Source organism: Primulina huaijiensis, chromosome 1 (assembly GCF_012295235.1).
Source record: "Primulina huaijiensis isolate GDHJ02 chromosome 1, ASM1229523v2, whole genome shotgun sequence".
Classification (NCBI taxonomy): domain Eukaryota; kingdom Viridiplantae; phylum Streptophyta; class Magnoliopsida; order Lamiales; family Gesneriaceae; genus Primulina; species Primulina huaijiensis.
Genome location: NC_133306.1, coordinates 4,234,506 through 4,258,974, shown reverse-complemented (window position 1 = coordinate 4,258,974; position 24,469 = coordinate 4,234,506). Strand labels below are relative to the sequence as shown.

At 35.1% G+C, this 24,469-nt stretch overlaps 4 protein-coding genes across 10 annotated transcripts; 2 read left to right on the top strand and 2 right to left on the bottom strand.

The window, feature by feature from the left end:
* The first annotated feature begins 1,912 nt into the window (after window positions 1-1,912).
* Window positions 1,913-4,383, top strand: LOC140978531 (transcription termination factor MTEF18, mitochondrial-like). The gene has a single exon (XM_073443672.1). The coding sequence runs from the start codon at window positions 2,260-2,262 to the stop codon at window positions 4,042-4,044; it is 1,785 nt and encodes a 594-aa protein (XP_073299773.1). The 5' UTR covers window positions 1,913-2,259; the 3' UTR covers window positions 4,045-4,383.
* LOC140978541 (BTB/POZ domain and ankyrin repeat-containing protein NPR1-like) lies at window positions 4,305-7,473 on the bottom strand. Of its 5 annotated transcripts, none has more exons than XM_073443690.1 (5): window positions 7,244-7,473; window positions 6,355-7,022; window positions 5,376-6,129; window positions 5,074-5,268; window positions 4,305-4,725 (listed from the first exon to the last, which is right to left on the bottom strand). In XM_073443690.1, exons 2-5 carry the CDS (start codon window positions 6,880-6,882, stop codon window positions 4,481-4,483), a joined length of 1,722 nt encoding a protein of 573 aa, XP_073299791.1. In that variant the 5' UTR covers window positions 6,883-7,022; window positions 7,244-7,473; the 3' UTR covers window positions 4,305-4,480. The 5 variants fall into 5 exon arrangements, with proteins under 5 accessions (XP_073299791.1, XP_073299782.1, XP_073299801.1 ...); XM_073443681.1 differs by having other exon boundaries at window positions 7,151-7,465; XM_073443700.1 differs by having other exon boundaries at window positions 6,355-7,012; window positions 7,151-7,465.
* Window positions 7,474-12,853: 5,380 nt separating this feature from the next.
* LOC140978519 (putative E3 ubiquitin-protein ligase LIN) lies at window positions 12,854-16,689 on the top strand. Of its 2 annotated transcripts, none has more exons than XM_073443662.1 (6): window positions 12,854-14,047; window positions 14,133-14,253; window positions 14,349-15,325; window positions 15,410-15,554; window positions 15,631-15,882; window positions 15,967-16,689. In XM_073443662.1, exons 1-6 carry the CDS (start codon window positions 12,981-12,983, stop codon window positions 16,321-16,323), a joined length of 2,919 nt encoding a protein of 972 aa, XP_073299763.1. In that variant the 5' UTR covers window positions 12,854-12,980; the 3' UTR covers window positions 16,324-16,689. The 2 variants fall into 2 exon arrangements, with proteins under 2 accessions (XP_073299763.1, XP_073299755.1); XM_073443654.1 differs by having other exon boundaries at window positions 12,855-14,047; window positions 15,407-15,554.
* A 4,830-nt stretch (window positions 16,690-21,519) lies between these two features.
* On the bottom strand, window positions 21,520-22,988 carry LOC140984322 (fe(2+) transport protein 1-like). Of its 2 annotated transcripts, none has more exons than XM_073451681.1 (3): window positions 22,297-22,986; window positions 22,060-22,209; window positions 21,520-21,962 (listed from the first exon to the last, which is right to left on the bottom strand). In XM_073451681.1, exons 1-3 carry the CDS (start codon window positions 22,906-22,908, stop codon window positions 21,657-21,659), a joined length of 1,068 nt encoding a protein of 355 aa, XP_073307782.1. In that variant the 5' UTR covers window positions 22,909-22,986; the 3' UTR covers window positions 21,520-21,656. The 2 variants fall into 2 exon arrangements, with proteins under 2 accessions (XP_073307782.1, XP_073307867.1); XM_073451766.1 differs by having other exon boundaries at window positions 21,551-21,962; window positions 22,089-22,209; window positions 22,297-22,988.
* Between the last annotated feature and the right edge of the window lie 1,481 nt (window positions 22,989-24,469).

Sequence of the window (24,469 nt, the reverse complement as noted above, 5' to 3'; positions counted from 1 at the left end):
TGAGCAAAAAAACAAATGTAACAGGTGTTGTTACTAATATAATTTTTTCAATTTTATACTCAAAAATTTTATCTTTTATACTAAATATAAAACAGTTAGTATTCAAATATCATATATTAATTCCATATTTGTCAATGTTCTGTATTGAATTTCATCCGAAAAAACATGTGTGGGCTACATAGTGCATAAATTTTTGTGTGTGAATCAAATATTGTATAAATTTTTTGATCTAACATGGACTAAATACAAATACCGCTATGCTGATTGAGATTTTAAAGCAAGTCTCTTTTTAAGGTTTGTTTGTTTTTTTTTTTTTTAAATTATTCTAAACATCTCCCCCTTTATCCATTAAAACTGAAATTCATATTGATATTACTCGGATTCGATTTTTAGATTTTAAACTTAAATTCCACGAACAACGTGGTGATCATTTTTTTATAACCCAATATCAAGAAAATAATTTCGATATTGTACCATGAAAAAACGAAAACCACATCTAAGAGTATTACTTTTTATTGTGAATATCGGTAGGATGGACCCGTCTCACATATAAAGGTTCGTGAGACCGTCTCACAAGAGACCTACTCATCTATTATTTAAAAGTATCATTTTTTTCTATACTTTAAAATTTTAGATTAAATGACCAATCTGGAGCACCACATTATATCTTATCTAACTTTGCCGGTGTAAGTTTATTAGCGATTTTTGTACATTTCTCTATCTTTTTTCTAATTTTTTCTCTAATCTATCTCTAATTTATTTAAATTTCAAAATATCACAGTAAATCTTGTCTAATCAATAATCTACAAGCATCATATCATAATAAAATAATAAAAAAATTAATATGAAATACGTTGCGTACCACGAAATACTAATATTAATTAACGTTAATCTCTCTACATTAACTAAATTTTGGTATGTTGGTGAAGTTATTTAATAAATCAAATTTTTTTTATTTCACCACTCTATATTTTCATCGTATCGCTTCCATCATATCATTTCAATTTTAAAAAAATCGATAACTTTAATTTTAAAATTAAAACAAAATATTTCCTTCCCATCTTTCACATAACGTTGTGCAATTCGATGAGCTAGTATACAATAATATATGTATGGGACGATTCAGTGCTACAATTCTTCCTTAGTCACTTCTTTTAATACATAGAAATATAGAATGACAAGATAAGTTTTTTTTTTTTTTTTTTTTTTTTTTTTTTTTTTTTTTTTTTNTCGAAACAAAATCGACCAATCAATTTTTTATTATAACATTTAGCTTTAGGAATAGCTTAAACTTAAAAGCGTGTTTTCCTTCTCAAACATCTATCAACGTCATCAACAAATCGTGATGTGCCAATCTAACAAACCCCACCAACACAATCTACTTGTGAAGTTAATTAATAATAATGCACGCTTTTGAATGGAAAGCTAACTCAATAATCGGGGCTAATTGCACTTGCCACTACAAATATTTAGAATAATTTAATTTTCATAAATCAAGTATATTTAACTCATGTAATAAAAAAAACACAAGCATATTTACTTTAGTTATAACGAATTTTATGTCTGATTTTTAAAAACACGCAAATTTAAATATAAATAAATTTAATCGGAGTTTTTCGATTTTTTACATGGTGGGGCCGAAACAAGATAATTAATCAATTGATTGTTTACATTCATATCCCTTTGCCTCTATTATCAAGTGTAAAAACCACAACATTTCGAAAAATATCATTGTCAAATAAATAAAATGTAACGGTGAACGCAAATTATAGGTTATTCGGACTGACATCTAACAGACCTGTTGGATTCAAATTGGGCCTTACAGGGATAGGCAGTCGTATTGGCCTTCTAAGCCCATGGAATGGATAATTGAGTGATTTAGTATTTGTGTATACTGCAGTCCATACGGCCTTACAGGAGAGAGCTAAAACCCCATTCCTCGGTTTGAGATCGTAACAGCAAAACCCTAATTGAATATCGACCTATTGGAACTTGAATTATCGATGGGGAATATCATCAAATCGCACAACCGAACTCACTTAATGTGACGGATTGGTGTTCTTTCAAATCAAATGCTCTAAATTTATGTTTCTGGGTGTATTAGGTTTATACGTTTGTCTTTTGAGCTTAAAGTTGCTGATTTCTATATCTCATCTGTTATTTTAGATTTTTGTTTTTGTCGGATTTGGGTTTCTTCTGCATATTTTGAATTAATCCAATCATCGTTCAAAGTATCGCTGGCTGAGTTCTTGAATATCCATGTTAGTTCGAAGAACCAGGGGAAGGGTTTGTTCAGAAATGATTTCCCTCTTCGATAATCGCTTCCTGTTCCCTGCTTTAACTGAAAAAATTCATTCTTTTTTGCACATCCCATTAGCTCATAAGTTAGCTAGAATCCATCAATTCCATGCCTTGAAACCTACCTTAAAAGGTCTCAAGTTTCCTATTAACAAAGCCGTAGTGCGGTCTCGAAAATATGTTTCTGTTGAACGAACTCCAAGGTTTGCTGTTACTGATGCTCAGGCTGCACTTTTTGATTACTTGCATTGCACCCGGGGATACGGCTTCCTGGATGCTGAGCACATTAGCAAGAATTCTCCTCAGTTCCTTCAAGAACTTATCACCCGGGTTGAAAGGGAGCAAGATGTCTCAAGAGCATTGTTAAAATTTTTCAGGTACCACCCCATTAACGAGTTTGAGCCTTTCTTTGAGAGTCTGGGCTTGAGACAAACAGAATATACACCCCTTCTTCCTCGAGGCTTGATATTTCTGAGTGATGATCAAGTCCTGCTTGATAACTATCACGCGCTTTGTAATTACGGGATCCCTCGGATTAACATAGGAAGGATGTGCAAGGAAGCAGATGAGATCTTGAGGTTTGAACATGGCGTGTTAGATATGAAATTGCGAACTTTCGAGCAATTGGGGTTGTGCAGATCAACTGTCATAAAGCTTGTTAGTTGTAGTCCTGTGCTTTTGCTGGGCAATGATAACAATGCATTTATTGGAACTATCGAGAAATTGAAAGCGCTGGGGTTTGAGGAAGACTGGATTGGAGGGTATTTATCAAGCAAGAATAAATACAATTGGAAACGATTTCTTGACACGCTGTGTTTTCTTAGTGAAGTAGGTTACGGTGATACCCAATTGGGATTGCTTTTAAGTGAAAATACTTACCTACTAGTTGAAGGATCTGGGAAACAAGTCTACGTATTCGTTGGTGCACTGCTTAAATTAGGCCTTAACATGAATGAGGTCTATGCTTTATTCCTGAAGAATCCTCAGATGCTGTCTAGAAAGCGTGCCAAGAATTTCTGGAAGGTATTGCATTTCCTTTTTGAGATTGGGATGGAACCAGAAAACATTTCCCTGATTTTATCCAAGCACATGAAACTATTGGGTTCACAGTCTCTAAAAGGACCAAAGACCGTATTGAGGATTTTCGATGGTGATAAGTATACTTTATGTCAAACTTTAAGGGAAGACCCTTCAACATTTTTCAATTATGCTCTCAAGTCAAAGATCCCCAGTGCTGAGCAAGTGGGTGCCAGAGATCCAAACAACTATTTTGAGAAGAAAGACTTTTTACTCAGAATTGGTTATGCAGAAAATTCCGATGAGATGGTGAAAGCTCTTAAACGGTTCCGAGGCAGGGGAGACCAGTTGCAGGAGAGATTTGATTGCTTGGTGCAAGCTGGTTTGGACTTCAACGCCGTATCATCAATGGTGAAACAGGCCCCGACACTTCTAAACCAGACCAAAGATGTTCTAGAGAAAAAGATCAACTGTTTGAAAAACTACTTGGGGTACCCAGTGGATTCTATTGTGACTTTTCCGTCATACCTGTGCTATGATATGAAGAGAATTATTCTGAGATTTTCTATGTATGCATGGCTTAGGGAAAAAGGTGCTGCAAAGCCCACTTTATCTGTGGGAACACTTCTTGCTAGTTCAGAGGCACGATTTGTAAGATATTTTGTGATTGTACATCCGGAAGGTCCTTGTATGTGGGAAAACTTGAAAAAATCTTTGGCCTCTAGCTGAGATTATTGGTGTTTGTTCCCAGTTTTACAGCGCTTAAAATCTTCTGAAATAATCCAGCGGTCAATTTTCTCCACTTATTCCTCCATTTTAAAAATTCATGTTGAATCAAGCCCTTTGATCTTTCTTACATATTTCACGTTATCGCTGAACAAAAGAAATACATTACTTATCTATTTATTACAAGAGAAATTTATTCTCTACGGATGAGAACTTTTATAGAAAATTTCCCCAAAGATTCTAGAAATTCGTTCCTAAATTTAAACAAGGATACATCAGAAATTACAATTATTCAAACACAAATTTTGTACGTTGGTGATAGAGCCCCCTCTTGCTGCGTTGAACTGGAAACAAAAAAAAAAGTTTCGAAAACAGACGTAAGCCATAAGACCCTAGCATTATTTCAATGATCTTTGGAGGCTTGGCAAAGAGGCATCTTTTAGTGTTTACGGGCTTTGTAACGTAATGAAGATGATGACGAACAAAAGCCAGAGCGGTGCAGCTCAGCTTTGTCCTTGCTGAATGCTCGATGCACTTCATCTTTGAGTTCCATGAAACGCATGCGCTTCATTCTTTGCTCGTCTGAGGTGCCCTTTTCGAGGTAGACTATGTCCGGTAAGTCATCCTCCATAAACTTATCCAGTACCTGGGAGCAATGAGGAAAATAGCGCCTGCCCAATTGAACTGACGCTAAATTTTGTTAGCAAAAACCCATGCAGGAAAAAAAATCGTATACAGCTTTTGGACCTAGCATGAGCTCTCTAGAGATAGGTTGAGGGCAGCGAGGCCGCATTGCTTCATTGTTTCATTGATCCTAAAGACCAACATATACAACTAAACTAAATTACAGTTGCAGAAATCCGAGGAAAGAAAATCGTCTTCAAAAATTCAAACAGTTGTATAAACTACCTACCTCGCTGCACTTCTCCGCAGTAAAGATATTATCAAATTCAAGAAAACTTTCAGCAGCTAAAATCTATCATGCATGTACCAAATCACCTCGAGATGAGAAAAAAATCAAGCAATTTATACCTGTTCTGGAGAGAGTATCTATTCTCGAAAGGATCCTCTTGTTCTGGTTAATGGGTGTATCATTCAAATCGACTTCCACCAAGTTCCCGTTCGAACCTCTTGATGACAAAAGACCAGCAAGTTCAGATGTCTCAGCATGTGCTATTTCCATAGCTAGCTTAGCTTCGGTCGGGAAAAACATTCGTGCAAACGCCACTGTCCAGTACAAAGCAAAGAACACTGTGAGACACAAAGCAAAAGAATGGGACAGTAATAAATCAATGCAGTGGTTTTGAATAAAAAAATAACTTGTCAAAAGTTACCTCTGTCTTCAAGGCAGAGCAATTTCATATGCAGATCATCAATCATTTCTAGAGAGAAGTCCCATGCATCCCCAGATATCGGATTCCTCCGCATTTCCCTCTCCAAAATATCTATGCACATCCAATCTTTATTCGCTTCCTGTCCTTGCTCTCTTTTCATCTCGTAATCCTTCGGGCGTGTCCGTCTCCTACAAATACTAACAGCATCTTGTCCCTCTATCGTCAAGTCTGATACATTTGCCCCCTTGTTCAGAAGGGACACTATGATTGATGGTTCTTTTCGCCTAGCAGCGACATGAAGTACCGTATTCCCATGCGCATTCCGTAGGTTGACATCAGCAAGACCAAGGCTAAGAACCTCCGATACTATCTTGGGATCACAGTAAGCAACAGCATAGTGGAGAGCGTAAGACTCATCTAGGGTTATATCCGACTCTGTAAGGAGAAGTCTGACGAGTTCAACATCATCCGAGTCCAATGCCTTGTGTATTCTCTTAACACTCTTCTCCCGCAATGAATCCCCGTTGGCCACGTTATTTTCCTTTTTAGAAAGAGAACCACGGCGCATCGATATAATATCTTCTGCAACTTTGGATGGGATCTGTTTCTCGATTTGAATAGTTCCGAGGTTGGATCGAGCTACTCTATGGACACACTGGGAGAGGAGTTGACTTATTTGACAATGGAAGGCCACCACAAGAATTGGGATGACATCTTCTACTACAGCCTTGCCAACCAAGTTAAGAAGTCGACGCTGCAATTAAGTTTTAGAAACTATCTTATAGTCCACGATGAAGAAAATTTCTCCTGTGTGCTCCATCATTCATCATTCAATAATAAAAATATAGGATTAAACGTTTTGCTGATGATAATGAGGCAACTCATATATTTTTACATATGCTACGGTCGCATTTCATTTGCATTCCATATACACAACAAAAAATTTAAAGGAGTCGAGGCATAGAGCTAATAGTTATACCTGAAACAGTGAGACAAGTTCCGAAACCTGGAAAATAGATGAGGCGTACATCAATTCCACAGCAAAGTCGATAGCAGGTCTGCAGGCATCGTGCAAGCATGTCTTTTCAACACAAGTTGATACCTCTAGAGGTGAGGGCTTAAGCTTACCCGTATACAAATAGCTCAAGAAGATTATAAAAGCCTCATATCCTACCTTGCCATAAGGCAAGAAATCGGTCATGCAATACTTGGACTTCTTTTCTTTTCTTAAAAGATCATCAAAGAACTTACTCCTAGCAGCTAATATACATTTGTGAATGGCAACACTATTGCCTTCTACCACAACATCTGCGTCGCTGTAATCGCTACCGAAATCGCCTAAAAGTGGCTCCAAGTTACAACTTAGCTTACTCAAACTGATGACGTCAAGATTCGACCCTGTCTCCGACCCACCAGAGGTATACACTTTATTAGTTACAGACGCACTGGATAGATGAGAAGATGATGTAAAACTGATGGATGATGATGGTTCAGCAACATTCTCCATCACAACAGAATCTTTTTTCAGAGGTGAAGTTTAATCTTCCTTAATTATATGCACCAAATCACATCCCAGAAAAAAGATCAAAAGCGTGCAAAGTCCTGATGAAATACCCCATGGAGATCAGCTAAGCAAACTGTTAACACCTGATTACAAAAAAATCTTGCTTAGTCTTGTCAAGAAATCATGCAGAAGCTTTTCTAAAGCAAATAACACAACAGTAAATGTTTTAATATTCAGGTTCCCGGCCTCTAATATCAAAAACATAACTAACCCATTAAAATTTCCAGTAAATAACCTCATAATAACAACAAATAGGCCATCAAAACGTGCCGAACTGCTCGTCTTTCCAAGCGTCATCACCTACCTCTATGAAGAATAAACAGATGAACCACCAATAAGTCCAAGAGAAATTTCCAGGAATTTTAGAGTCAGAAGCTGATAATTGAACTGGATCCAAACAACACCGAAGCGAAGAAGAGGCGTCGGATCGAAGAAAAAACACAGTTGATCGAAGATGGTCCCACGTTAGCTTAATTGAAGTGTCTTAATGGAATCAATCAAAACGAAAGTTCGTTCTTTACCAATGTTACCTTTATATATNTAAAATTGTTCCATAATGCACACAGCGAGTCTAAAATATTCACCATTCAAGGGAGTAAATACCGAGAATTTAGTCTTGGTAAGAAAACAGAGACTTTCAATTTCGAAGAAATTATTATTTTCATTGGGTTATAAGGACGAAAACGACGTCGGCCGCGTGACGGTGTGCAGATGAAGTGGTTTGGGTGACGTTTTCGATGATATCATGCCTCACTGATTGCTTTGCTCACGTCATCCATTATCATCATTTTATTTTGTTATTATTCCATACCATTTCCTGCGTATATTTTAGGCTAAAAAAAATTTTAAATTATTCCACGGCTTTTATTGGGTCAAAAAAGTAGCCGTCAAAATGTCCTTATACATATANTTGAAACATGTCTATAACTTCTATATTTTTTTTTATTTTCTACGTGCTATTCGTACCTTTTGTGGCTAATCACATAGCAAAAATACAGACTACGTCTCTTATTAATGTTTTACGGATCTATTTTATGTAAGACTGATCGATACGATTTATATTTATTATAAAATTATTCTTTTAGCAAAAAAAAACATTTTTCATAAATCAGATTGGATAAAATATCAACGTCTCACATAAATAGATCTGTGAGACAATTTCACAAAAATATTTATAAACAATATATTACTACATATAAATTTAGAGATTTTAAATGTTTTTATCTTGAATCATTCTTAAGCTTTGTGCTTCTACAGACTATAATTGGTAATTGGTATCAATAATAATAATAATAATAATGTTTGGGCTAAGAAAAATCAGGGCACTTATTTTTGGTCCAATTCTGAGTCCGGGTCGAGGTCCATACCAACCTTTTTTTAAAAAAAATATCTGGTCGCACTAAAATGGTATTAGGAAGATCGATTTTTATCACCCTAATGCGAGGTCTTTGGTGTTGCAGCTTGCATAATTAAAGAGGGAAGCGCTGGGTAGGTAAAATATACCGTCCTAACGCGTCCTTCACGCAAATCTAAAAGCTTCTTCATTTGCGTTCATCAACTTTTAACATCTTATATAAAATATATATATATATATTACATTTCATTATGCTCAATCATATTTACTCACATTTTCTGCCGATATTCCCTTAGTTTCGTCTTGGTATTCTTCATCACTTTTAATATGTTGCATTCGGCTAACGGATTTTGACAAATCATTGAACAAATATTGGCTTCCGAATTTTCTAGTCTCAAGCTGGAACGTCTCTCATCCAATATATTTTCTCCAATACTTAGAGCTTGCTCCACTGCAACCATTGAACGTTTTCATAGTAGGGTCTAAAGAATATTGTGAAACGAGTTTTAATATTAAACAAAATCAATGAAATATTATGAAACTCTTCCATATTAAGGTTTGAAGAATCATAATATAATATTAACATTTCTTGTAAATTATCTAATTTAAGTCTATGATCTAAAACAAAAGCACATAAAAAATTTTAGGGATTTTTAAAAATATTTTTCGTATTTTGTTGTCATGAAATAAATACATTAAACTAAAATTACATCGCCATATTTAAATTGTTCACTAAAAATACATGCAATTTTGCAACAATGTGTTAAAACTAAATGATAATCAGAATAATAAATACTAGATAATTGGTTATTAACATCATTAAATTTTTTTAAAATTTTACAAATACTAGTGCATATGTTCCATTGATTCGAAAAAAATAAATATCACGAGTTTGAACGTATTGATGAAAAAATATGCATAATAAATTTATGTATTCAATAGATGGTAATAACAATTTATATGTTAAATTCCAACGCATCGGAACGTCTCTTGCAAACCGTTTAGGCCTCAAACAATTTATTTTGTAAAATTTTCCCCATTGTTTCATAATTTGGGGATGTATCCATAAATAATGAATTGCGTTCTTAATTGATTGAATATGTGATGCTAAATTTTTTAGTTCATATTGAACGCACAAATTTAAAATATGATATTTACATCTAATATGAAAAAATTTACCATTTAGTGATGCTTACGTATTTCAATAAACTCACTAATACTAAAAGTATTTGACAAATATTAGTAAAAAATTTGAAAAAACTTGAGAAGTTAGATAATATTCATGTGAAATAATAAATATAAGTTGAGAAATATTTGATGTCATGTGTGTTTCGTTCAAACATCTATATGTAAGCAATATTTTTTATTGTCCTAAGAACTGTCAATCCAATGATATGTAAGTACCCATATAAGAATAATTTGCCCAATTATAACTCAAATTATCCGACACACGAAGGAACTTTATTATTTAAACTAACAAATTCTTTAATAATTTTTTTGTTCAACGACTAATTTTTTAAGTATGCATTGAGTGTATTTCGTGGGATACTTCTAATAGAAAGATTTGTAATTGTGGAAAGTTAATTGTCAGAATATAATTTATCATCAAACTAAAAGAAAATTGTTCAAACGCACAAAATTTAGTTGTCTTTTCTTTAAATTTAGTTTCGGAAAATAAAAAAACGCTATTCGGATGATAAGAGAATTTCGGAATTTGAGTTTGAGAACGACCAATACCAATTTTCACTGGATCATTTTTCTCGACATACCGCGTTAAAGTTCCATAACCACATCCTTGTTGAAATTTGTAAGTTTTCGAACAATATTTTCATTTGGCTTGCATATCAACAGAGGAAAGCATCAATTTTTCGAAATATTTGGTGAATATATTAGATTTTTGGAGATGCACTGTTTGAGTTTTTACTTTTAGGCATCATCACATTGCTAATATTTTATTTACTTTGATTGATGATGATGTGTTTGTTGAGCCTTTTTTTCTCGTTCTTGATGTTTTCTTCGGAAAAATAAAGATTATAGCCATCGACATTGAATGAAAGAAAACTGCGGTGCTCGAGCTCGAGTGGAATGATACACTTTCCTTTTCCTTTTCTTTTTACATTCCTACAACAAGATCCGGCTCCGGCCATTTGTGATTTGTATAAATATGAAATTGAAGTAATAATGAAAATAAAACAACAATTGAAATAAACCAATAATCGAGATATGATATTTTGAAAATCAATAAAGAATTGTGAATGATAGATTGAGAGAAAATTGTATGAAAAAATGAAGGGATGAGGGGTATTTACAAGAGAAAAATCGAAAAAAAATAAATTTGCAACAGTCATTGATTTTTTAACAAAAAATTATTACCTGACTCGTTGGGTAGACCTTTCCAATCAGACGGGTCACAGTTTTTTTTTTTTATACCATATACTGGAATCAGATTGCCTCAGTCCGTCTGAGGACTGAAATATAAGTGGGCCGTGGAATGCTCGGCTCCATTGCTTGAAATATTGGGCTTGGGTTAGAGATTTCAGTAAATTATACATATTCGGCTTGATTTCAGCCAATTTTTCATTACTAGATAAGATAGGACAATGAGCGGTCATGTTTCCTCAACTAGACGTATGCATGCATGTATGAGAAAATAGGCACCAGCATAGCCTTATCCTATGCCTCAGTACGATAAACCAAAAAAAAAAAAAAGAAAGAAAGAAAGAAAGAAAGATAAGAGGACTGTAAAAAACAAGAGGAAGGGACAAAAAAAGGAACAATGAAAATCAGGGAAATAATAACACCACTGTAATGGTCGAATGACTCGAATCTATGCTATACTTAGAGTAACATTCCAATTGTTATTCACAGAAATAATTTGAAAATTGATTATTACAAAACAAAAGTATGAAAAAACGTTTACAGTTCTCAATATGGGCAATCGATTTGAATAATTATTTTCTTGAAAAAGAAAGAATCGAATTATTGCAGAAGCATGGAAATTGGAAGAGTCAGCAGTCGTGTTGAATTTTCATGGAAAGGGAAGATTACTTTGGAAATGGGGAATCTGATGAATGAAGAAGCGGGGCCCCTCCACCGAGTTAGCAGTTCAAGTGCATTAAGGTTGAAGACAAATTTTGGTTTTGGTATTACATTTTTTTTTTTCCAATGCCAACCAGTTTGAGAGCTCCACAGCTTTATATCCAGCCACGCATTCACTTACCTTTGTCCAAATACTTCACCCACCACTTGCTCAATATCGCACCATTTTTCTCAGTACCCTTTCATTGATCTCTTTCCTCTCTTCCCATAAACAATTATGATGGTTGGTTGGTATTTTCTTCTTTGTTGATGGTGAAAATGTATGAATGAAGAAACTTTTTGTGAGACAATGTTTGCGGTGAAAAATCAATATATATCTAGAATTTATCATTTTAAATCATACAGGATTAAATTTTAAACTATAATAGAAGCGCACTTGAAATCATTATCATTAAGCCTTAAGAATGAGTTATGATATTTAAGATCTACGCTATCTTCTTTCAAAAGAGTCTTTATTTCTATTCATAGCTATTTTCTAATAATTGGGTTAGCTAGAGAACATGAAACGTGATAATGTGCGATTAGATATCATGATCATTATATATATAATGTTGATAATTATCTTATGATATTTCTGTTTTAACTCATCATAAAAATAGAAATTATATTTTTGTTTCTACAAATTAAATACATACGATCTATCAGATACATTAAAAATCACTAGTCAAAACTTTAATCGATCAATTTAAATTTGAACTTCACTTACTGGATAAGCCACTGCACATAATTATTCATATGTTAACTCAAATAATAAAATTGATCCAACATTATTATCTTTCTTAAAAAATAAATATATATTATAGGTAAAAACATAGTCATCCATATCCTAATTTATAATCCATACTCATATCATGAAATGATGAAATAGTTCGAGCATACGTCAGTTTTTTTAATGGTGATCTGCCCTCGTACAATATTCTCACTAATAGACCAATACTTTTTATAAACCAAGATAAAATAAACAATCAAAACTATAATATTTTTACCATACGGAAATGTGGAGTTGTTAGTTTTTTTTTTTTTTTTTTTTTTTTTTTTTTTTTTTTTTNACACATCTCTCATATTAAAAGATATTTATGTCATTATACAAATCGAACGATGATATTTGAACTTTATTTCCTATTAATAATGAGTTGAACTAGTTACTAATTCAATATAATTAAGGATGTATTTGGATAAATTGATTTGAAATTTATGAATTTCGATTATTTTTATTGTTTATTATGAAATAATAAAACAAATATTAAATCCTCATATCACTTATTTTAACACCTTAGTAATATAAAATAAAATAAATTTAAAATAACATAATTACTTTAAATTCATTTTTATTAACACGAAATACTGCATAAAAATATTGAAGTACCTGAAAGATTTCGAGGGATATTAGAGAAGGTGGAGCGCGCAAGTAACTGAGAGTTTTAAACAAGAACTTGCGCAAGTTATCGCCAACACAAACACTGGAGTTCCATTCTTGTCCTATTTATTCGATATTCGATCAGCTCACGGGATTCGTCTATAGCTCTGTCGTTTTGTTATCTAATTGTTTCCGGAGAGGCCCATAATCACTGCAAAAGTCACAAAAACCATGGCATCCCTCCATAAGCTTCTGTCTGAAGAAGGGTTCCAGCACCAAAAATGGCAGAAACCGCCGAAAAAGGTGAAGTTTAAGGATGTTAATGCTCAAGAAGAGTCCATTGCACTGCCTATATACATTTGCCATGACAGGAGAAGCTTTGATTCCTCGTTACAGAGAGCTGAGAGGGCACTTTCACACAAGAGTTCTTCTGTTTTATCGTCAAGAAGAGGAGGGTCGGGTTCCCAAAGATCGAACTACACGAGGTCGGTATCTGAAGGGATTGTTCCTCGGAGAGATGAGCCCGCCATTGATGATGTTGCGATTAAAGCTATGATATCAATCTTGAATGGATACGTTGGTCAGTATTTGAGAGACAAGAATTTCCGTGAGAGCGTACGAGAAAATTGTTATTCTTGCTTTGCGAGGAGGAAGAAACATTCAGGTAACGACATTTTTGCTCACATGGAGTTGGGAATTCAGAGCATCGAAAGGTTGGTTGAGAAATACGACGCCAAGAAGGGAATGGATTTAGATTCTTTGCAAAAATCGATCAAACTTTTTGATTTTGTAGCGTCGCTGAATCCCAAGAATTCAAGAAATAATGCTTCAACTTGTGGAACACCCAATTCTTGTCTCTCTGCTTGTGCGCAGCTTTACTTATCGATAGTCTACAAAATCTCAAGAAATGACAGAATTTCAGCTCGGCACCTATTGCAGGTTTTCTGCGATTCGCCGTTTCATGCTCGAACACGCTTGCTTCCGGAACTTTGGGAGCATTTCTTTCTTCCCCACCTTCTCCATCTCAAGATTTGGTACACTAAAGAGCTTGAGTTTCTTTCTGGTTCCGATTACGACGAAAATGACAAAAAGATTAAAGCTTTGAACGAGCTATACAATGATCAGATGGATATTGGGACAATGAAGTTTGCTCTGTACTACAAAGAGTGGCTCAAAATTGGCGCTCAAGCCCCACCTATTCCTTCAATCCCTTTGCCTACAAAACTGAGCAATGCGCGTTCAAGAAGGAGATCTGCAGATTCGGCTAATTCTCATTTCCCTTTGAGCAATAAATCACTGTGAGTTTGCACCAATTGTATCCATTTTTAAAGTAAAATTTTTTCGTCCATTAGCATTCATTTACCATTTCTTTAATCCTCATAGATATCAAGAAGTCTTTGGCCCCATTCCAAAGGGGAGGTCAATTGACATCGACAATAGGAATGGAGCTTTGAAAAACGATTGGGATACGGAGGAAGAAAATATTATTAGCCTAGAAGACGATGTGAGTAACGAGTGTCATCACAGTATTTGAATTTTAGGAAGATACTTTTGGTTACTTAGTTATATAGTGCATAACTATCTTCTTCATATTGGCAGAAGAAAGCCATGGTTCAGCTAAAGTCATCGAGTCAAAGTTATCGAATGCAGGAAGTTGATTTACGGTCTGACAGTCAGAAAAAAGATTATTTCCGGTTTTTGGCTTGCCGGACTGAACCAGTAGTGTGTTTTTTAAAGGGAGTTAATTTGCCGAGGAATTATGAGAAATTTAAGAATGATGGAACTGTGAATCATATTGAGTCAGATGGCATGACTCGAGCTATTGCCACTATTTGCTCTTCAGAGAGCTTGAGTGATTGTGAAATGGCCATTCGTTCGATTAGCAAATGCTGGTTAAATTCTCATGGAGATCCTAGAATCGAAAATTCGTTGTCACAGCCATCTGTTGTACAAGGAATAATGGAAGTTCTGTTTGTTTCCGATGAAGATGAAATATTGGAGCTGGCTATATCAATTTTGGCAGAGTTAGCTAGAAAGAGTGAAACAATTAGACAATTCATATTGAATTCGGATCCACAGCTTGATGTTTCCCTGAGACTATTGAGAAGTGGCAGCCTATTCCTAAAAGCTGCAGTTTTGCTTTATCTAGTGAAACCAAAGGCAAAACAGATGATATCATCGGAGTGGATTCCATTAGTTCTTCGAGTTTTGGAATTCGGTGACCATGTGCAGACATTATTCGCTGTTAAATGCTGCCCTCATGAAGCAGCATATTACTTCCTAGACCAACTCTTAACCGGTTTTAACGAAGATAAAAATCTTGAGAATGCTAGACAGATAATTTCACTTGGCGGATTAGGTTTATTAGTAAAGAGGATGGAGGAAGGGAAAACTTTTGAGAAAAGCGAAGCTGCTTCTGTTCTTTATTTTTGCATTCAAGCCGATGGAAGTTGTCGACACTATTTAGCGAAAAACTTGAGAAAAGACACTATTTTATCACTCTTAGTTCAAGGGAAGCACACAAAATCTCAAGGGCGTGCTCTTGAGTTGCTGACAGAGTCACTTTGCCTTAGTAGGTATGTTTATCAAAATCTCAAATCCTTTTGTTGTTATTTTTTAGTGGTGGGAAGCTTTTACATAATTTTTTGAAATACCAGGAGAAAACAAAGAATGGAATCCTTAAGCGCGCTAACAAAAGGGTGGGACTGCTTAAACACAATGGGTATTTTGTTACTACGCCTCCAAAAGGCTCGAGTGCAAGAGCGTCCCATCATTGCAGTGATATTGCTACAGCTAGATCTTATGGTGAGCTCACGGTAATCTTAATAAAAAGAATAGAATGTAAAGTATTATTTTATTCAAACTGCTTGTATGGTTCCAGGGTGATCCTTTGGAATGTAGTATATACAGAGAAGAGGCAATAGATGCCATTGTAAAAGCACTAGATTGTAGGGTGTTCGACGAGATGGTGCAGGAGAAGACAGCAAGGGCTCTGTTGATTCTGGGCGGACACTTTTCTTACACCGGAGAGCCAGAGGTGGAGAAATGGCTGTTAAGAACAGCAGGCTTCGATGAGAACTGTGAAACTTCATGTTATGGAATGGATTCTGATATATATGGATTCCTAAACCTGGTATCTATCCGCAACATTTTTTTGTTCTTTCCTTAATTTTTTAAGCAAATGAGTCTTGTCTAATCTAATCCTTCAAATTATCAGGGTGAAGAGGATAAAACGACGGAAAATTTGCAAAGCAAAGCAGCAACGGTGTTGCTTAGCAGGGGAAACACAAGATTAATTTCTTCACTCTCGAATTCAATAGGCAGCGGAATCCCATGTCTCGCAAGAGCAAGCCTGGTGACTGTCTGCTGGATGAGCTGTGGCTTCCGTCTACTCGAAGACAAAGAGCTTCAATATGCAGCATGCTCAATCCTTGTGCCACAGTTGATACAGTCCTTGAATCACGACAGTGCTCTTGAGGAAAGGGTTCTTGTTTCATTTTCTCTGCTAACTCTTACAAAGGGCACAGGTTACCTTATAAATCCCTTTTCTTTCCACTTTTTTCATATGGTCTAAATAACAGACAACACATATTAGTGGGATTCGATTTTTTTTTTTTTTTTTTTTTTTTTTTTTTTTTTTTTTTTTTNGCCTTTGGATAAAGGAGTTCTTGGTTGCCTAGGCCGGCTTTCCGACGTAACATGGACGGCTGAGGAGCTTATTTCACATATCACCTCCACTTCAAGTTCAATGGATCCATTTTCTTGAATCGAAAATTACTTTTTTTATTTCAACGTAAAATATAGTAAAGTCCCTGTCATTTTATATGCAGTGCTTTTGTGTTTGTTGTATAGCAATTAGCAGCTTGTGCTGGTATTGAGCCTCAATTGATTTTTGTAAACAATATTCTGTAGATAAAGAATCGGTGTGGAGTTTTGTATTTTTCTCAATTGTCTTGTTTTCGAGAAAAACCAATATTTCTTCTTTTTTGTTTGTTATATATATATATATATATATATATAGTTTTGATATCCTGCACACCTAACGTGCACACTTATGTGAGCACCGATGAGCTGTCACTCACCTATATATTTTGAAACGGATTATTTCTTCATTTCTATAGGCAAAATGTGTGCCGTGTATTGCTTAAAATGTCTCAGCCCTGCTGCCCTAAGATGAACGCAACTTTGATAAGTTTCTTTGCAAACAAAAAGCATTGAAATTTGAGAGCATCAAACGCAGGGTTAATTTGAAAAATAATAACCATCAAACATTTTAATTATTATTATTATTTTTTAACTTTTATTTATAAAACATATAATAAAATATGCCGAGTATTGTTGTAACGTGTAATTGTCGATTTGGTTTTTCCGTTTTCAGTTTTTCAAATTCTTAATCCGAAAACCCAACCATTTAATTTATGTTCGGTTAGATTTTCTTGTATTACGATTCGGTTAATTCGACTCGATTTATATGGTTTATTAATATATTAATTTTATGTTGGAGAATAAATTGTTAGTACAAATTAAATATTATTTTAAAATATCTAAAAATATCAAGATTCGATCATTAAAATAAAAATAACAATTTAAAATAAGTACAATAAAAATATAACAAAATGATTAAATAAACATCAATTAAATATTTTGTATTAAAGTTGATGACCTTTTGAATGGAGAAATGCTACCCTTTTATCTATTTTAATAAATTATATATAAAACTTTTAACTATTTTAGTATATGCTATAAGTAAAACGGTCAATTCGATTTTTTGATTTCCAAAATTCAAAATCGAACTAAATAAATCGAAATTTACGGTTCAATAGATTTTTCGGTTTTAACTATTCAACGAACATCGTTATTAGGTTTTACAGAATCAGAACCTCTTAGTATCCCTCTCAATATATAAAAACTTGGTCAATTCCCTGCAACAAACAGGTAAAAAACAATTAAACACATCAAAGATGACTGATGCTGAATGGTTCCATATCCATGAACCTGTCCACACTTCTAAAAGGATGGGATAGTGTGTAACTTAGATACAATAAGGTAGCCACAGTGCATATATGCAACAACTGATGATCTTTCCAAATTTTAATCTTACTAAGCTATACAGTGATCTTTCCAAATTTTAGCTCGCAACATTTGAGAGATTCTCTTTTCTTTTCCCAAGATAACAGCCACTCGAATGTTCATTTTAATGGCTACCTCTCAGTTCGAAAAGAAGAAAGGGCATATGCTTTCACACAAGTACCTCAGATTTAGCTCAGCTTTGGCACTGCAGGTTAAGCCAAAAATGCTTAAAAACACTACATACAAAGAAAATGGTTCATGGTCTTCCACTACTTCCTACATCAGATGTGACTTGTAATGATTGCATGATGCGGAAACAATATAGAGACCCTATTTCCATAAAAGGTACATGGAGAGCTACAGAGAATTACTCCACGTAGATATTTGCGGTCCAATCTATCCAACGTCAAACAGTAAGAAAATGTACTCAATATGCTTCATAGATGATTTTAGTCGGAAGACATGAATATATTTCTTGAATGAGAAGTCTGAAGCATTCAACGTGTTCGAATGTCTTGAGAAACTTGTTGAAAATGAAAATAGTTCATCTATTAAATACTTACGTACCCATAGTGGTAGGGAATTTAATTCTAAAAAATTTAATGAATTTTGCAAGGAGCATGGTATTAAGAGACAAATGACAGCAACATATACTCCTCAACAAAACGGAGTGGTGGAACGAAAAAATTGAATGGTGATGAATTTGGCGAGAAGCATGTAGTCCGAGAAAAAAATGCCATTTTTTTTTACCTGAAGCTGTAAATTGGGCTATTTATGTTCTGAATAAAAGTCCTATGTTAGCAGTAAAAGATGTTACACTACAGGAAGCTTGGAGTGGAATAAAACCTTCTGTGGATCATTTCCTAGGTTTTGGATGCGTCTCACATGTGCATATTCCTGATGAACCAAGGACAAAAGTTGGCCATCAAGAGTTTTTCTTGTGCTCTATTAGGTGCCTTTGAATAATCTAAGGCATACAACTATACGATCCTACCTTAAAAAGGATTAACCTAATTCAAGATGTCATTTTTGAAGAGGTGAAACAATGGGACTGAGATAAGGAGTTTGATAAACAGAGCTTGGTGGATTTGGAATAGGGAGATGATGACAATTGTTCTGTTGAAGATAATGTTGAAGGAACCAGTGTTGGAGAAAATGATGAATCGAGTTCAGCCTCTACAAGTGCATCAACAGAAACTAATGAAAGGGGAGGACAAATTTGACAAGCTCCAGCTTACTTGAGAGATTATGTAACTGGTGAGGGACTTTCGGATGAAGATATAGAGGTTAACATGGCTCAAATCATGTATATAGATCCAACTACCTTTGACGTAGCCCAAAAATGTCCTAAGTGGAGGCTGGCAATGGATGCTGAAATGGAGGCGTGTGAGAGGATTCAAATATGGAAACTAACTGATTTACCTGCAGGTGCTGAGAAAATTGTAGTGAAATGGATTTATAAAACAAAATTCAATGAACTTGGAGAGGTGGAAAAACACAAAGCAAGATTGGTGGCCAAGGGCTATTCACAACAACAATGAATTGATTACACCGAAGTTTATGCACCGGTGGCAAAGATGGATACAATCCGCATGATTATTGCCTTGGCTGCTAAAAAAAGATGGAAGATTTTTCAACTTGACGTGAAATCTGCTTTTCTTCATGGAGAATTAAGTGAAGAATTATATGTAGAACAACCAATGGGATATGTGTAGAAAAAGAATGAGCAGAAGGTGTATAAGCTGCAGAAAGCTTTGAACGGATTAAAACAAATTCCACGGGCTTGGTTCAGTCGAATTGAAGCACATTTTGTAAGTGAGGAATTTCAGAGGTGTCACAGTGAACAAACCTTGTCATTAAAAGGGATGGTGGAGGTAAGATTCTTATTGTAAATGTTTATGTGATGATGAAGTTATGATGAATGAATTTAAAGAGTCCATGTTAAGGGAATTTGATATGTCTGATTTGGGGGGATGAGTTTTTTTCTTGGCATAGAGGTTTTGAAAGGTACTAATGAGGTATATATTTATCACAGAAATTAAAATATGTGCTGAATGTTCTAAAATGATTTGGTATGGAGGATAGCAATGCTGGTTGCATACTTGTAGCCCTATTGTTCCAGGTTCGAAATTGCATCGAGATGAAGATGGAGTCAAAGTGGATGACACATATTTTAAGCAAATAGTTGGCAGTATGATATACATCACTACCACTAGACCTGATATGATGTTCATTGTGAGTTTAATTAGTCGTTTCATGTCTAAGCCTACAGTGCTACATTTGCAAGCTGCCAAAAGGGCTAGCTCTACGGTACTTGAAAGGGACAATAAACTACGTGATACTATACAAAAGGGGTGAAGCTGAAGAACTTCTTGCATTCACTGATAGTGATTATGCAGGAGATGTTGATGATCGCAAAAGCACCTCTGGGTCTGTGTTCTTGATGAATTCAGAAGCTGTTTCATAGTCTTCAAGGAAGCAACCGCTGGTCACACTATCAACCACTGAGGCTGAATCTGTAGCAGCAGCTGCATGTGCTTGTTAAGCTGTGTGGATGAGAAGAATACCGGAAAAGATGGGCCACAAGTAGAACAGAAGCACCACGATAATGTGTGATAGCAGCTCAGCCATTAAACTCTTCAAAAATCCAGTCATGTATGGCAGAAGAAAGCACATAAATGTACTGTTCCATTTTCTGATAGATTTAGTTAAAGATGGTGTTATTAAGATGGATTTTTGTGGCACAAAAAACCAAGTTGCTGACGAAATGACTAAGCTTTTGAAGTTGGAACTCTTTCAGAGATTGCGACGGATGATGGGAGTTTGTGAGGTCTTGGTTAAACTAAATACATGAAAGTGCTTAGTTTAAGGGAGGGAATGATAAGTTATGAGTCGTAGTTGTTTATCTTTTCTACTTTGGAATGACAATTTAAGCCAAGTTCAGTAATTGAATAAGGATCTTTCATCCAGATTACAGAGTTCTTGTTCTATTCTTTACAGAGACGAGGGTCGATTAGCGCCGGTATAGCCCTGAACCGACGGTCGATGAACCCATTGCTGCTGAGCCGGAGGCCGTTCGTCAAACTGGCGCTGCGATGCATCCCATCCTCTTCCTCCGACGCCTTGGCTCTGTTAATTGACGCGTCCACCACCACCACCACCACCTCGACCACGGTCATGTCCACCTCCGGCGCCACCATCGCGTAGTTCGTTATTTCTTTTTTCCCGTTATGAGACCGTTTAGTCGTTTACCATAAAAGGTCACCAAGAAATATTTTTTTTATACCATTTCCAAAAAAAAAAAAAAAAAAAAAAGAAAAAGGAAATACTTTTTTATACACATAAAAAAGATATTTGTTTTTTTTATATTTAATCTATCTACATATGACAATAAAATGCCTTATAAATATGATTAGTATCTTGAATCAATTTATTCCACATATTTTAATTGGATTATTCTCCAATCAACAATCATCTTTAAAAATTACGTACATTTGATAGCGTCCTTTTTCCATGTTCCACCAAATATCCATAAGTAGTACATGTCGTTTACGTCAAATGTGGTTATTAAATTTCCTCTGCATTAATTTTTTTCTAAATCAACAAACGTTTGTTATTATCATTCGATAGCTGCTAAACTTTTAAAATTAAGGGTATATGGAACATATTTTTTGTGTACGTACGCATATCCAAATTATATTACTCTCCCATGTTAATTATAATTCAAGAACTCATGGAATATGTTCAAGAACAAATTTGCATACACGTAATATATCGTTCAAAACCTAAAGGAATGTGTGATCATCATTATTTATGGCCCCCATGTTCGACAGATTTCTATGCCCATTTAGCCATAAGAGACATGCCTCCAGCGCCTAACAAGACAGCAATATATGCCCATGTTTGAAGCTTCATGCTCTTCTGCAACTTCACGCCCATGAAATCAGATGCCAACAAGTCCACCAATGCCATGTAGTTCAGCAATCCAGCCGAACACGCGTTCAGCAACCCCACCACGATTAGAGCCGTCGGGCTGTTTTCGCTGTAAACATTCGATAGTCCCAACCCCATGGCGATTCCGAGTGGAGTTGTCCCCGAGAAAAACACCACCATTGTTGCTTTCATTCTCAACCCATATTCCGCCTACGCATTATTATGTTATAAGATCAATCAGCTATAGTCGAGAACTTGAGATAGATATCAAATAATGTTCAAGGGTTACAAGTGTTGATTAGATCACCTGGAGAATGCATCCACCTAGACCCATACCTTCGAAGAGTTGATGAAAGCATAGAGCAGCAACAAGGGGCCTGATTGTGCATGGATTATCAGACGCCCCCATCGATAGCCCGATCACTACAGAATGCACAACGATTCCCAGTTCCAGAACCTGCGTTTTGTAGGGGGGGAAAACCCCGAAGAAATTATCAAATCACATTCATTTCAGCATACTTGGACGCTAGAAAGTTATGTTTACCTGTGCAACCACGCGATATCTCAGCAACTGTGATGCATTATCGCCATCGACTTTGAGTATGTCGTTTCCACGGCAGTGCCCAGGACCCTGAGATTCCAATTCCATATTTTTATTGTTTTCATCAACCGGCCTCGCTCCATTTCCTGAGATATTATGCTTTCTGTAGTAACTCATGGCGTATGAATCCACCATCAGAGTCAATATAGCAGAAAGCATAGCCACGAATGTGGTGAAAGGGAACTTTCTCCATGGATTCTCTGGCAAACATTCTGATGTTAGGCAGTCGAATGAGTCCGGCATCACGTGCATGTACCCAGTGGCGAGTATTACTCCTGATGCGAATGCCTTAACCAGTACAAACAAATCCTTATCAGGTTGAAGAGCCGGGATCTTCCGAGAAAGGAATGGGAGGCAAACACCGATCATACTGGTGGCGAAAATTGCAGCGATGGCGACTAGTTTTAGAACCAACGCCTTCCCCTTGTCGCGGCATTCACCGGTCGGTCCTGAGCTGCATTCCGGCGGCGAAGCTGCTGCTGCGGAAGCATGCGGCGAGAGCGATAGGAAGAGAAAGAATAATATTAACAGGAATTTTGTGGGAATTTCAGCCATTGATTGGTGTCGTAAGAGGATGGAGTGAAAATGTTGAGTCGCGAGGACAGATTTATGGGCCTAGGATTTCAAAGATTTTGTGCATCGTGTTTCTTGGATCAAAAGTCGGAAATAGGAGTGATTTCAAATCAAGAGTCAGGGTGTTTTGGGGGAAATGGCATGCTTTTTGTCGGCTTGCATTTGGCGGAAGGCGGCGTGTGTCCCACCTTATTTTAAGCTCGTTAAAGTCAACTTATGGAAGAAGATTTCGTTCGCCCTATAATGACGTGTCACCCACGTGTAAATTAAAACTTTCATGCTGCCGTGTCATCACATTTTTATATAATATAATGGGTTGATTTTATTACGTGTATTAATATATTATTCACTCGATTCCCGTCTATTAATTTATTCGTTTTGTTTAAAAAAAATTAAATTAATTTGATCGATTTAAAAATTTAAGAAAATAGTACACGTTGTTATCATTTCTTAATAAAAAAAATCAATTAAATTTATTCTATTTTATTAAAGTTGAGGACATGATAGTAACCATCTAGAAAGGACACCAACTTTTTTTTCTAATTTTACCCTTATATGATACTAATATTACATTTTTTTAAAAAAAATTTCAACACACACTTTTATTTTTATTTTTTTTCATTTCAACAATTCAAATATCAATTTAGTTCCTCCAAAATTTGTCAAATTTCACTTCAATCTATCGATAATGATAAAAAAGATTGTATACACACGCATCGCGTGTACATAATAATTAGTATAAATGATCGTGGAATCATATTTAAACTAATGTAAATAAATATTAAACGTACATATTTTATTGAATAAATTTATCCATGCGTTTACATTGTTCCATGATTTTAATTTAAATGGGTTGTTTAATTTTTTTATTATAAATATTGTTGGCGTATTATAATTTTGAGTACATATTTTTTTTAAGAATTTGACTATTAGCCTTTTTTTTTTATAAATATATATATAACGTAAATAAGTGGTTCAAGGGACAAAGTGATACAATTCTAATACAAGGGGTAGAGTAAATAGAGTTAAATTTTTAAAAAAATTGATTTAATTAACTAATTATTTCGAGAAAAGTAATTAAGGGAATATCGGTCATACATATAAAAAAAATTTATATGGTGGTGTTCATTACTGAGATAATACTCACCTAGTGGATGTTTAATTTTAATATGGTTTAATAGAGTCAATCAGTGTGTGTTGATTACTTTCATGTCTACCAATAAAATGATACTTACATATTGGACATATAATTTAAATATATTTCATCACATCTAATAAATAAATGACATGACATAGAAACAGACAGCATATGTATGTTTGGCCCATTAACGGTGTGGATTGTGGACAAAATAAATTATGTTGTCGGGCTGTGTTAGTGTGCAACACTTGGGCCTCTGTTTCTTTTTCTTGAGAACTAGAGCCCATTCAACAAGAACTATTCGTGGGCTTTACCAATATGCTGAAATCCATCTACTACAGGCCAGTTATTAGGTTTTTTTTATTGAAACGGGGGCCATATTAGAATATGGGCTTCCAGCCGTAA

Coding starts and splice junctions, on each gene's coding strand:
- LOC140984322 (XM_073451681.1), bottom strand. CDS start 22,908: ATGGCTGAAATTCCCACAAAATTCCTGTTAATATTATTCTTTCTCTTC. Junction 22,210..22,296: donor GATATCGCGTGGTTGCACAG/GTAAACATAACT, acceptor TACAAAACGCAG/GTTCTGGAACTGGGAATCGT. Junction 21,963..22,059: donor TAGGTGGATGCATTCTCCAG/GTGATCTAATCA, acceptor AATAATGCGTAG/GCGGAATATGGGTTGAGAAT.
- LOC140978531 (XM_073443672.1), top strand. CDS start 2,260: ATGTTAGTTCGAAGAACCAGGGGAAGGGTTTGTTCAGAAATGATTTCC.
- LOC140978541 (XM_073443690.1), bottom strand. CDS start 6,882: ATGGAGAATGTTGCTGAACCATCATCATCCATCAGTTTTACATCATCT. Junction 5,269..5,375: donor GCTCTGCCTTGAAGACAGAG/GTAACTTTTGAC, acceptor TGTACTGGACAG/TGGCGTTTGCACGAATGTTT. Junction 4,726..5,073: donor AGATACTCTCTCCAGAACAG/GTATAAATTGCT, acceptor ATTTAGCGTCAG/TTCAATTGGGCAGGCGCTAT.
- LOC140978519 (XM_073443654.1), top strand. CDS start 12,981: ATGGCATCCCTCCATAAGCTTCTGTCTGAAGAAGGGTTCCAGCACCAA. Junction 14,254..14,348: donor TTATTAGCCTAGAAGACGAT/GTGAGTAACGAG, acceptor TCATATTGGCAG/AAGAAAGCCATGGTTCAGCT. Junction 15,883..15,966: donor TATATGGATTCCTAAACCTG/GTATCTATCCGC, acceptor TCAAATTATCAG/GGTGAAGAGGATAAAACGAC.